This window comes from Typopeltis vanoorti, chromosome 24 (genome assembly GCF_054136105.1).
Source record: "Typopeltis vanoorti isolate ZY-2024b chromosome 24, IOZ_Tvanoo_1.0, whole genome shotgun sequence".
Lineage (NCBI taxonomy): Eukaryota > Metazoa > Arthropoda > Arachnida > Uropygi > Thelyphonidae > Typopeltis > Typopeltis vanoorti.
In genome coordinates, this window is record NC_143572.1 from 24,468,385 (window position 1) to 24,482,543 (window position 14,159).

Below are 14,159 nucleotides of genomic sequence, written 5' to 3' on the forward strand. Positions count from 1 at the left end.
GAATTGCTCATATTACCTAACAATGGGGTGTCCTGAAGAATCATTTAACTCTGCAGTGGTTCCATTCAGTGACAGGCCCATTCCACCACTAAGCAGAGCCGCTCATATATCAGGGAAAGCAAAAACATTAGCACAAAAGCACATCAGTGCTTTTGTGTTGAAGTGGTTGCATGTGAAAGATGCGAGCATGTGCAAGGGTGCTGGCAGTGCCTATGACTAAGCTGTTTAATTTAAGTCTCTGCTCTGGTAGAGTTCCAAGGGAGTTGAAAGAGGGCAAAATTATTCCTTTGCATAAGGGAAGTTCTAAGCCTACAGCAGCAAATAATAGACCAATCAGTATCTCAGGCGTTGTGGTAAAAGTACTAGAAAACTTGGTAAAGAAGAGAATTCAAGAATGGGTAGATAAAAATATGATGCTGTGTGAGGGTCAGTATGGCTTTGCGAAGGGTCAGTCATGCCTTAATAATTTACTAACTTTTTATAATAGAGTAACAGCTGAGTTGGATAAAGGAAATGGCTACATGATTTTGCTGGATTTTGCAAATGCCTTTGCAAAATACAGTGAAGACAGAATACGACACGGAACACTGTTATGCAAATTAGAACAAATGGGGATGGATATGATGCTGGTTAAGTGAATAAGAGGGTGGCTGCTGGTCAGATATCAAAAAGTGGTATATGGAGAAGCAGAATCAAGGAGAAAACAGGTGACTAGTGGTGTGCCACAAGGTTTAGTGCTGGGACCATTGCTGTTTAATTTATACATAAATGATATAGGAAATAACCTGAAAGGAAATATTCAGTTGTTTGCTGATGATGCAAAATTAGGTAGAGTAATAATTAATCAAGTGATGCAGAGAGCTTGCAGAAAGATTTAAATAGGCTGTCAGTATAAGCAAAAGTTAATGGGTGTCAGTTTAATGTCGAGAAATGTAAAGTTATGCATTTTGGGATAAACAGATTACAAGCTGTTTATCACATTGATGGCACTGTACTCCAGGATATCTATATGGTAGATGAAGCTAGAGATTTAGGGGTAGTGGTAGACAGAAAGTCAACATTTCGAGGACATATTGCTAAGGTAGCACATAAGATTACTTGGATAGTGAAGAACATATTAACAAGTAGAGATAAGGAAGTTGTAATTCTTGTTTATAAGGCCTCGATATGCCTACATCTGTGCTCGAGTCTAGTCCCCCTGGGTTTCTTGGGGATGTGGAAGTGGTGGAGAGGATTCAGAGGTGAGTGACCAAGATGGCGAGTGGCCTGTGAAATGTTCCCTATGAGTATAGATTGAAGATGCGTGGATTGCAGAAGGAGAAAAAGAGAGGATATGATAGTAACATTTAAGTTGCATAAAGGGCTTTATAGGATAGATGCAGGGGAAATGTTTCAGCATTTGGCTATAGGGACTAGAGCAAAGGGTCATTCCTGAAAGTTGAATAAAGGTGTTGTATGTAGGAGTGTGAGGACTAGATTTTTTGCTTGGAGAGTGGTGAATGAGTAGAATGGGTTGCCAGTCAGTTGTGAGTTCTTTGTCTGTTAATGAGTTCAAGGAAAGGTATGATAGATTGGGTCTTCATGGAGGTGCCTGTAGAATAATAATAATAATTTGTATGCTCAGTGTGTCTTGGCATTTCTAGGGCATCTGATCAGGTTGGCATAGAGGCTTACACACCATCTCATGCCTTCCACCCATTGCAGCTGAATCACCAGTTTCCTCTCTCTCTCTCTCTCTCTCTCTCTCTCTCTCTCTCTATATATATATATATATATATATATATATATATATATGGCTATTTGCTACATATCACAGTAGATAGCATCTTCTCTTCAGTCCCACCAATACAAGAGTATCATGGACTTTCTACTTTCACCAGTTCTCTTCCTCCTATACATAAATGATCTTCTCATACTGATCTCAAATCCTATCTCAAGCTTTTCTAATGATAGTGTGCTCCATTCTTGTTCTTCTTCATTTGACAAATCTTGTGGTGCTCAGATATTTCAGCTTCAAGATCTACCATAGTCACTGCCAGTATTGATCTCCTTACCATTTTTCAGTGTGGAGTAGGGACAATTTTGTCCTTTTCACTGTTATAGTTTTGTCTTATTACTCAGAGGAAAGATCTGACTTTACTTCCTCTTATCTTTATTAATATCCAGATATCCCAACACAGTCAGATTTCTCTTCTTAGATGGATTTACATGGAACAAATGTGTTACATCCATATCTCCCCTCAACCTCCAACAAATTCATGCCCTTTTTTATTCAGAATACTTCTTTTCACCTTTATGGTTGCTTATCCTATACAAATCTCAAATATGTGCAACTTTAGAATGCTCTTCTCACATTTGGGTAGTGCACAAAAAACTTCCCTAAAAATGCTTCATGCTATCCAGAAAATAGCAGTTCATTAATAGATGACCCCCCCCCCCTTTTCCTCTCTCACAGATGCACTCCATTCGCTTACTCATAGATGTTCTGATTCTGCAATGTGTATCCTGAAGTTTAGGGAATACACTGCAAAAGTAGTGAGGCAATACAGAAGACCTCTACAATAGCAAGAAGCACTTTGATCATCAGAGAAAAAGATGTTACGGTTCTATTATATGACATACTGATAAAACCACATCTGCTCGTGTTGAAATTTGGTTATATAGATTTGAAGAGATGAAGCTTTAGGGAGGAGTGAAAGGTCAGTAACAAAATAATAATATCATGGTATTGTATCTGCAGAGTTTAGTAAGTATAAAATGGGGGGAGGGGAGGGCAGGAAGAGACATGGCTGAGACACAAGACTGACTGGATGGATGAATGCTGGGCAGTTTGTGCAGCTTCTGTCACTGAAATCATGCAAGGAATGTGTGGGCACCTCATTCGTGAACGTAAACTCGCACACTTTTTACCAGGTTTGATGCCTCTTGTGAAGCACCTGCACACTGATGTTTTCAATCACTATTGAAATGCTCATTTTTAGTTCATACAGTGTGTATGTGTGAGGATTATTCCGATAAATATCACCTTTGAGATATTCCCCACCCCCAAAAAGAAAAAATCTGGTGATCTCGGAGGCCACAATTCTTTTGAGATGAGACAGTCACCGAAAAATTCTTGCAAAAAATGAAAATGTACGGTACTATTTGATATGTAGCGTATGGCACTGTATTGCTGGAACCAACAATGCGTTCACTGACATCAAGGAGTGCTTCGAACTGTGTGATGATGTCTTAGTAGACAGAACTATTCCCCATTGTTTCAAAGAAAATGGGCCTCACTGTACAATGCCATGATATCGCACACCAAACTCCAATTTTTTGAGAATGCAAAACTTTTTTTTTTTCATGAAAGCGTATGGATTTTTTACATGACCAAATCCTATTGTTTTGACTATTCACATACCCACTGAGGTGAAATCAGGTCTCATCACTGAAGAGAACTGTATCGAGCATCTCTATACCATGTTCTTTAATGAATGAGCTTAACCATTTGCAGAAGATCTGGGTCATTCAGTTCATGGACTTGAGTGTACATGATATGGATGAAGGCATAACGATTTCACAGCTTTTTGAGCACTTGATGATTGCATGACAAGATTTCTGAGGCTTTTTTTTTTTTTTTTTTGCTGGGGGAACACTGCAGTGCTCTCTTTATCTCATCCATTTTATCATTAGTCAAAACAGAGGGTCTTCCAGAGTAATTCTTATCTGCAACAGATCCAGTTTCCCAAAAATGCTACACTAATCTCATTATCATTGACCTCTGAGGGACTCAGATATTTCTCATGAAATTCCTTAGTAACACATACATAAAAATGATTAGCAAAATAACTTTCCAAAACGAAAACTCATTGCAGCTGGGAAAAGACATTTCACTTCCATAATGAACATTTCAGTTCATTATGGAAGTGAAGATATACAGGTTGTTCTCAGCTACACTGAGAACAACCTGTATACGCTATAGTGAACTCAGCATCTCCAATAATTTGTAATAATATGATGGTGACATCTGCATGAGGAATGATTATAATGATTTGGAAACAGTTGGTACAAATCCAAGCTTTTGATTGCACAACTTTATGATCACTTTGTATTTATCAACAAAGAATTTTACATATTTCAATTAATCAAGAAGTAGCACAAGTAAACACAAGTCAAAACATATGAGCTGAACTGAGAATAAAATGCAGTATGATAATTTCTTTATATTTGAAACAAACATGATTATCATATCCCATGATAATTATCAAAGGATTCAAATAAATTTATACACTAGTTTAGGACTTTTTTCTCTGATATTTTAATAATGCATTTCAGCACATGAATGCTAGAGAGAATCAGACTGTGATGAACATTTGCAAAAAAAAGTGTGCACATAATATTTACCATATTAATGGAACCTAGTAACCATTAATATGGTTACTAGGTTCCATTAATATGTGTTTACATATTGATCAAAACAAGGATATGAAATGTGCCATTGAAATAATAGATATAAAGTGTAAGATGCTTGACATGTTCCATTTGCCATTGCTGGCTTGATGGATAACAAATATTTCTCTGTGTTTAATTGTGATATATCTGAAAACATTTTGAAATTTTAATCTAAAACATTCTATTAAAAAGTGAATTTTATTATTTTTTTCCTTTTTTTTAAATCTTATTTTACATAGATTAGTATCTATTTTTATAATGCCACCTATATTTTTAGAACTGCACAACCAGAAACATAGCGGTTGTAATGGTGGGCAATAAATGTGATCTTCGACCGATGGCACTTTCTTCAGGTCATAGTGTGGTTAAAACAGAAGATGGGCAGAGGCTTGCCAAGGTAGATATTAACCAAAGAAATAGTATGACATTAGTTAATGCACTAACCCACAGAGATGCTGAATACGTGTACACCATATTCAGTATCTGTGGGCTAGACATTAAGGATATAGCATGCTATTTAAATATTATATTTTGGTAACATTATCGAAACTAACCTCTAAAATTTTTATGCTAATTGTAGATTTGGACAAATATTTTATTACATCACAGTTTAGAGTAGAACTGACCATATTTCATAAATTCTTGTAAAAAGTAATGATTTTATTATTATTGCTGTTATTATTAACACTAAACATCCATGGAGTCCAAAAATTCATCATGGGAGGTATGCACTTCTTCTTTTCAGCCCTTTTCTGTCCACTGCTGGATGAAGGCCTCCTCCTCCTCCAGTTCTTTCCACCTTTCTCTGTTCTTGGCAATGGTTGACCAAATTTTCCCAACAAAATTTGACAATTCATCACTCCGCCTTCTTTTAAGACATCCTCGGCCTCATTTCCCTTCTTTTGGAATCCAGTTCGTTAGTATGGTGGTCCATTGCTCATCTTCTCTTCTGGATAGATGTCTGGTCCATTTCCATTTTAGTCACTTATGATGAAGAATGATGTCAGTGATACGAGTCTGGCTTCTTATCCAGGTGTTTCACTTCTTATCTTTTAATGTAATGCCTCTCCATTTTTCTTTGAGTTGTTAATGTTAAAGTTGCTAGTTTATTTGCCAGTGCTTTTTGTTAGAGACCAAGTTTCACAACCATATGTGATGACTGGTTGTGAAACTTGTTTAAAAGGGAAGACATTTAACCAGTATACACTTTAAATGTCTTCCTTTTTAAACAGAGTGGGACATCGTTGTTTTGAAAAATGCTTTTCAATTTTCTGAATGCACTCCAGGCAAGTTGAACTCTCCTATTTATTTCCTTTTGGAGTTCACAGTTTAGATCAATGAGATGATCTAAGTATGTATATGAAGAGACTCTTTCCAAGAAATTGTTTTCTATTATTATGTTTTCTGGTGTTACAAAATGATTAAACATGATTTTAGTTTTTTTCTCTGTTTATTTTTAGACAGACTTCTGCTTTCATGATATAAGTCTTCTATCATTGTATTAAGATCTTCTGGAGTGTTTGCAAAAATTATGATATAATCTGCACATTTTAGGTGTGTTAAGTTTCTGTTATTAATTTTTATACCAAGATTTGTCCAGTTTATATTATTAAATATTTCTTCAAGGACTGCTGTAAAGATTTTGGGTGATAGAGAGTCTCCTTGTCAGACACTTTTTCAATTGATATTTTATTGCTACTTGTGTGAAGTTGGATTGTTGCTGTTGCAGTGTGGTATATTTCCTGGAGGAGGTCCATATATTCTCCAGGAACTCCCTGATTCTGGAGTGCTTTGATTTGGTATGCACCATTACATTACACACAAAATTCATCAAACTGTGCTTTAAACTCATTCCGTATATCCACATTCACCACAGCATCAGGCATGTATTCTCCACTCCATGCACAGAACCTGCTCCTTATGCCTTTGCTCACACTTGAGCAAAATTTTGTCTGTGAATCCCTTCTTCCATTCTATGAAAAACTTCTTTCACATTAACCCAGTAACAACCTCTCTCCTTATTCACAAAGCCTTTGCAAATTGCAATTCCTCAGTCTGCCCTCATATCCTATGCCCAAAAGACTAGTCACCACCTTAGTCAGTCTTCTCTGAATCCTTTCTAATATATCATCATCACCATGAAAACCAAGGAAATAAATATGTGTCACAATGGAACCATAACTGCTTATTTATGCATGTTAAGATCCTCTGCATCATTGCCATAATCTAATGTGATGACTTTCACAACTTGTGAAATGTGACCATTGAACTTCAGATCCTTGTCTACCACCACTCCAAGGTCTCGTCTCCTCAACTTCCTCCAAAATTTCCTCACCAAGTGTATTCTTTGCATTCTGTTGCTGTCTACTGAATTTCAGTAAAGAAATACCGTGAGCAGACATAACAATTAAAATTATAATAATGGAATAACTCATGTAAAAATATTATTTATTAGTAGAATTTTCAGAATTGCCAGTTATTGTTTAATTAGCTTTATACATGTAATGAAGATGCCTGTGATACTCGGGCGAAAATTCTACTAATAAATAATATTTTTACGCGAGTTATTCCATTATTATAATTTTAATTATTATGAATTTCAGAAACCACTTTGAAACAATGAACTGACAATTTCGTACTGTTTCCCACTTAGACAATGTATACAAGTCCTCCTGTAAGGCCACAATATCTCCTTATTCCACATTACTCTCTCCAGTTTTGCATCATCTGCAAACAGTTATATATCACTAGTTAAACCCATCCCAATATGCTTATTATACAAATTAAATAACAATGGTCCCAAAAACACCCACCCCTGCAGCATATCACTAGTGACTTTCCTCTTCCAGGATACCATGCCCCCATACATAACTTGATGATACCTATCTGAGAGCCAGTTGCCTATCCAACTCCACAATCTATCATCCAATCCCCTCTGCTCCAGTTCAGTTACCTTCTTGTGTCGTGACAATCTATCCTTTGCAAAACTGAAGTACACCACTGTACATGCAGTGGCATACTTCAGTTTTGTAGTATACCACTGTATATGCATCTCCCTTGTCCAATACAGTCACCTTGCATAAGCAAGTTGATAAAATACGACCTCCATTTAATAAATCCATGCTGACAAGCACAAGAATACTGCTGTCGTAAACTGCAGTTGTGAGTGTTTTGTAGGTGAATGAATTCAAAGAGAAATATGATAGGCATCATGTAAATAATGGTTAGTACAAGTTTTTCATGACCATGGAGATCCCTGAGAATACAATAATAATACATCCATGCCATTCATTCTACATGTCCTGTGGATTTAATTATTTACAATCATAGGCCTTCTCAGCTCATTTCTATCACCATGTTCTTTTCACCTCCTTCAACAATTCTTTTAAGACATTCATATTCATATTATACTTATTCCCTTTCATTAAACATATTTTGAATATGAATATATTCAAAATTACTGAGTTGCTATTGCTATTTAGAAATTTAAAATAACCATATTATTTTAATATATGTGCTTACAGAATTACGAGATCAAATTCATGGAAACTAGTGTCAAAGAAGGAATAAACGTCATGGAGGTCTTGGAACAACTGACAAGGTATATTAAATCTGTCTTACTCATCATGTTTTGCTTATTTTTCATCTTCACGAAATCATTTTTGCATACATGGTTCAATTAAAGCCTTATAACATGCATTCGGCCACTCACAGACCAAAAATGCTAGTGGCGTGTACATATTGTCAAATAACTGTTTTCACAATTTGGATTGCTTGTTTTATGGGAGGAAAACCCCAAGGGGAAAAAAAAAATCCCTGCAATCTCTATTTCAGACTAGAACGAACAAAAGCCCTGCCTTTTGTATATGGAACATGTGGTGGCTGTACAAGCTCATGGTCATTCTCATCAACTGGGAAAAATGTTATCTACCCAAGATAGCTCTCTCTCTCGAACTCAAGAAATTCATTTTCCTCATTTCTAAATGCTATCTCTTCGATTCCAATTTATACTGCCATAATTAAAATCACCAATAATGATCTCCCTTCCCTTGTTTACTAATCCAAGTTACTTATTCATTTCTTCAACACCACTCTCCATATTCCTATAGCAACATCCAGCTAAATATCAGAAATAAAGGACCTCTACCTCACACCACACTGCCTCAAAACTCTTGTCACTATTTCCCTCTTTCTGTCATCATCCGTCACTCATTTCTTGAGCCTTCTATCCTCACAAAAAACATCCCTAATTGAAAAATTTCCTGAATTTTTTCCAGCTCTATTTTATATGATAGAATGAGTGCTTTACAGGGCAGTAATTTGCTCCATGATATGAGACAAATGGAACTGTATAACAGGGATGGACTGCATCTGAATGGTTTGGAGTGAGTAGCGAGTTATTTGGAAAGATTGCTGCTGGAAGAAGGTGCAGTGAGTAATGCAAATAAGGTATCAGTGGAAGTCAGAGATAATGTAAATGAGCAGTAGAGTGGACCAGGTGAGACTGAGTAGTTGTGAATAGAGAGGGGAATGCGAGAAAAGGAATGCCAGTTAGACAGGGAAACAGGGTGGGCCAGGGAATTCAGTGAGACACAGTATAAGATGAGTAGATTTTGAAAATAGTAATGAATGCATGTGTGTGTGGATGGTCAGCACAGAAATAGAATGAGCTGACCATTCCATTCCATGTTTGGAGGGAGGGGGGCAAAATTTCCCCTATTGGCGACTTTTGGTACTAAACCTTTTTTTTTTGCGGAAATCCTCTCCCCATGCATTCAAAAGTCTCAATATAAAATTTGGTCTCATTCCGTTTATTGGTTTTAGCTATAGATGCCTCCAAAGAGAGAAAGTTGTTTTATGGCCACCCTGTAATAACATATATCATGAGAACAGTACAGAAGCAAAAAAGAGGTTCAATAAAACATTCTAGAGGCACATAACACTATCAGTAAAGAATCTGTATACTTCAGTACAAATAGATGTGCATCATAATTAACTGGAAGATATTATCATTAGTAAAGGCTTCCAGGTAGAAAGCTCCATAAAAGTGTTTAAACCAAGGGAGGAAATTTTATTGAATTTTTTTTACAAAAAAGAAACTGCTGAGGCGGTTTTCAGATACTCAGAAAAGAAACAGATAAGTCAACAAAATTATTTGTGAAAAGAGAACAGAGCATTCTATTAACACATCATGCATGACACTCAGTCACAAGGATACATTCATAGAGTACAAAAGATGCGTGTTTTAAGATTTTGGACCATTTGAACAATTTTTTATTCTTAAGTGAGCTACTAAAGCTCACTTAATAAAAAATTTTTAAAAAAATGAATCATAATTTAAGATTTAATATAATTTTTTTAACTGTTTAGCTACCTATAATATCCCACTCACACACACAAAAAAAAAGTGATGTGATGCAGGTGAATCTGTTCAAAATGAAAATTAGTGAACCGAAAAGGTGAAAATGGCTGATACTGCACACTGATTTAATATGCAGGATGTTTCAAAAAGAATGTCCCTATTTGAACATTGTAATCTCTGTGACCACAAACCATGTGAACGTCCTTGGTCCAGAGTTTGATATGATGACCGCTAGGCATTTTCATTATTAAATATAATTATTTGAAATTGGGCCATTCTTTTTGAAACACCCTGTATCATGATCAGCTGTGAAAGATATCATAAGGACAAATACCATGAGATTGCAAAGCATGCATGAGACTCTATAAACACCAAGAAAAGACACTACTTAAGTAATTTTCAGAGAAACATGAAAATTATATGTGTTTGCAGAAATGTTTGTGAGAAAGCATGGACCAAATTTTCTGATCTGAATTAAGAAGATCCAAGTTGCACATTTGAATTTTCTGTTAAAAATTTCACCTTTTTATAGTGAAAGTATAATTTTTTTCAGCTACATTTAACATATATATTTGCTTGAAAAAAAAAACAGGAAAGGATGCATAAAGAGCATTTTTTAAAAAATATTCTTTATTAGAACACCATCTGTATAATGTTTCATTATAAAAGAAATATAAAGCAACCTTTCAATGATTTTTTGGTGGGGTGAGAAGGGGAGGGAGAAGAGGACTGGTTCCCATTTCTTAGATTATGAAATTTGCTCACTATAATGTGTTTTTGGTCCCATTTAATCATGGTAAGCAGACACCCATTATAATCACTAGTTCAGCCTTCATCTGTGATCTGATCAATGTACTTAAACTTTAGCTACTCAAAACTTTAGTACTTACTTGTGTTTTTTACTTGAACAATCCTGAAAAACTGAAGATGTCTTGTTCAGGCAGGAATGTCTTCCATTGAAGGGACCCACACTATTTAAACTTTTAGCAGAAAGGCATGTTTGGTTCCCTTGTTCATGTAGTTGGTAAACTAGTATTTCATGGTGCAAGATACTTTTGTGTCTTTTAACATATTCCTGAACCACTAAACAAGCCATAATGTTGTTTACACATCATAAAAACAAGGATGTGAAGTGTCTATTGCAATTGAAATAACATTAAAATAACATGAATAAAGTGAAGTATTTGATGTATTTCATCCAATAGCTGGTTAATTATGTATTTTAAAATTTTAAAAGATAACTGTAATATATGTTTCAAATTTTAATTAGGGCAATGGCAGAAAGTGAAGACCAGGAATTGAGGTCATCAGTGGTTTGTCTAAAAGCAGTTTCTAAAAAGAAAGGCTCGTGTTGCAAGTAGTAATGATGACAACAAAAAAACTACAGTTATATTATTGATTGTGAATCATGAAATAAAAATGTAATTCTAATCATTCCTATTACAAACATAGTTTGAGTTTGTTTAGTAAACTGAGCTGCACCAATTGGTTGAAAGTACACTAAACTACACAATATCCAGCTTCCAAATAACTATGATATCAGACCAGCAGTCTTCTGATGGTTTCACATGATGATTTCAGCATAACTGCTGATCTTAGATCTATTTTTAATCTCACTGTTTGAGTATGACTAAGACTTCCCTATATTTGAATTTTTTTTTTTTTTTTTAAAAAGATAATCTGTTAAGATCAGTATACTGTGATTGACTGCAATCATAGTTTACAGTAGTTTATCAAATGACAATAGTAGGCCTGCCTTTTTGTTGAGATCAAAATAAATTACCTAATGAAAAGAGGTTTTGTAAAGTAGTGTGTGATATTTTGAAATTTATAAGATGCCTTTAATTTTGTGAAACATTTTCATATAATTTTACTCCTGAATAATAAATTCTAAAGTTTCAAGCGAAATATACTTATTAGCACAAACTACACATCAAAATCAATGCAAATATTTGAAAGGGGAAAAAAAATGCTTACTTTGAAAAATCCCCAGAGTAATGGAGTGCAATCCCCAGAGTGCAAAGGATATAGTATTTTTAGGAATGACATCATGTTACTAATAATATCATGACTTGAGTCTAGTTAAAATATAAACATGTGAAAGCAATAATGGTAATAATGACCACTGTAGCACTGCTTTTGGAGCTATATAGTATTAAGTGGAGGGTGAAATAGGGATGTTGCTACAGACCTGGAAGTCCAATTCTTGGTGACGAAGAAATGCACCACCAAATTACCCTAATGAGTACTAAATGAGTAATTATTATTATGGATGACTTAAATCATCTGAATATTGATTGGGAAGCTGAGAAAACTCATAAGAATAAAAGAGAATTTATTGAGCTGTTGCTTGACAACTTTCTCATGAAGCATGTGAAAGAAGCAACTCAAAAGAAAAATAATGTTAGATTTGATCATAGCGTCTGAAGATGTCTCAGTTAAAGATGTGACTATTTTGCCACCAGTTAGTGACAATGATCATGCCATACTGATCTGGGAAGTAGCCAATTATATGGATGTTCCAATCAGGACAGGTTATATACAAAACTACAAATCTGGAAATTATGACACGGGAAGGATATCAGCAGTACATGGGAAGCTTTGAAAACATGATTAAATGGTGCAATATATGACTATGTCCCTGGAATTTCAAGAACAAATAGAATGGGAGTGAAATGGATGTGGAAGGAAGATCATGATAATAAGAGTGAGGAGAGTTATGAAATATATAAAGTTCAGGCCAGAAAGGTTATGAGTATTAAACAGAAAGCTAAGTTGGAATGTGAAAAGGAATTAGCTGCGCAGGCTAAAAGCAACCCCAAAAAAATTTTATCATTATGCTGCAAGTAAAAGAAAAAATTAATATGGAAGAATAACTTTACTGACTGCAGATGATATCCTAGTATCAGAACCAGATGAGGTAGTTCAAATAATGAGTGCTCATGTCACCAAGATCTATCAACCTGGTGTATGTAACATACAGTGCTACCACCACTGGATGAAGAGCTAGAGGTGCATGAGGAGGTTCTACAGCTGTTGCATAACTTGAATAAGAATTTGGCAACTGAAACAGATGGAATATCAGCTGAACTGGCTAGGACCTTGACATGTTTGTATAATTTGAATCTTAGCTCAGAAAAGATTCCACAGGAATAGAAAGAATGTATGATAATCCCATTGCACATGAATGGGCAAAAACTGATGTGTCTAACTATCGACCTATCAGTGTCTCTGAGGTCATTGCAAAGATTTTAGAGAAGCTGGTAAGCTCTTACACAAAAATGGGTGGACAAACAAGATATACTTTGAAGGAACAGACCACTAGTATGCCCAGAGGATCAGTCCTTTGACCACTATTGTTTAATCTATAGATTAATGATACTGAAAGGAGTTGACAGGAAATCTTCAGTTTTTTGCTGATGATGAAAAGGTAGGTAGGGTGATCAGAGATGCCACTGATATACAGCATTTACAGGGTGATATGAATAGGGTAGAAGTGTGGGCCAAGGATAATGGCTGTCAGTTCAATGGGATATCAGCTTTACATTTAGTAAATATAAAGTCATACACCTTGGCAGATGTAATATCAAACATCATATTTTATTGGTGGGATTATGCTTCGTACTCCAATAACTGATGAGGCTAGAGGTCTTGTAATTATGCTAGTTAGAAAGTTGAAGTTCAAAGGTCACATAACAAAAATTGTAAATACAACTCAGAGGATAGCTGCAATATTAAAACTAACACTGACATGCAAGGATGTGGAAGTAACTTTTCTTCTTTACAATGCTTTGATACGACCACATTTGGTCTCCTGAGTTTCAGCAATAAAGAAAGAGATACATAGATGATATTGGGATTATCGAATGTAGATTACAATGATAGATTGAGAATATGTGGACTGGACACTAGTAGACAGAAAAGAGAAGTGTGATATGATATGATAGAGGTCTATAAACTTTTGGGAGGGCATTATAGGATATCAGTTGATAACATTTTTCATTATATGGAAGGTGGGGAGAGGATGGGGGGGGCATCCACAGAATTTAAGTTTAAGTGCAGTTAAGAAAGCAGTGAAAGAGCTAGTTTTTTTCTCTTAGAACCGTGAGCAAGTGAAACAGCTTGCTTGTTGAATTAGTGAATGCATCTAGTGTGAATAACTTTATAAGAAAGTATGATAGCTGGTGTGAGTGATGCCTCCCTGAATGAATACTTGACACCCTGGTGGTCTAATAATAAAAAAATAATTGTAAATGGAATACCAGTTGCATTTGTTAATGCACAAAAGACAAACTAAAAATAGTACGTTTGAAAAGTTTTTGAATAAAATCAGAAATACTTAAATTTTATATACAGATATTAA

The 14,159-nt window shown here is 35.3% G+C and overlaps 1 protein-coding gene across 1 annotated transcript in view; it reads left to right on the top strand.

Annotated features, from left to right (window-relative positions):
* LOC150093024 (ras and EF-hand domain-containing protein-like) overlaps positions 1-11,717 on the top strand; it is a 261,389-nt gene extending 249,672 nt beyond the window's left edge. Inside the window, exons 16-18 of the mRNA XM_090413512.1 lie at positions 4,712-4,831; positions 7,959-8,035; positions 11,067-11,717. Of these exons, the coding sequence (XP_090269638.1) occupies positions 4,712-4,831; positions 7,959-8,035; positions 11,067-11,157 (288 nt within the window). The 3' untranslated portion in view covers positions 11,158-11,717. The remainder of the gene's footprint in view (positions 1-4,711; positions 4,832-7,958; positions 8,036-11,066) is intronic.
* Positions 11,718-14,159: the final 2,442 nt, after the last annotated feature.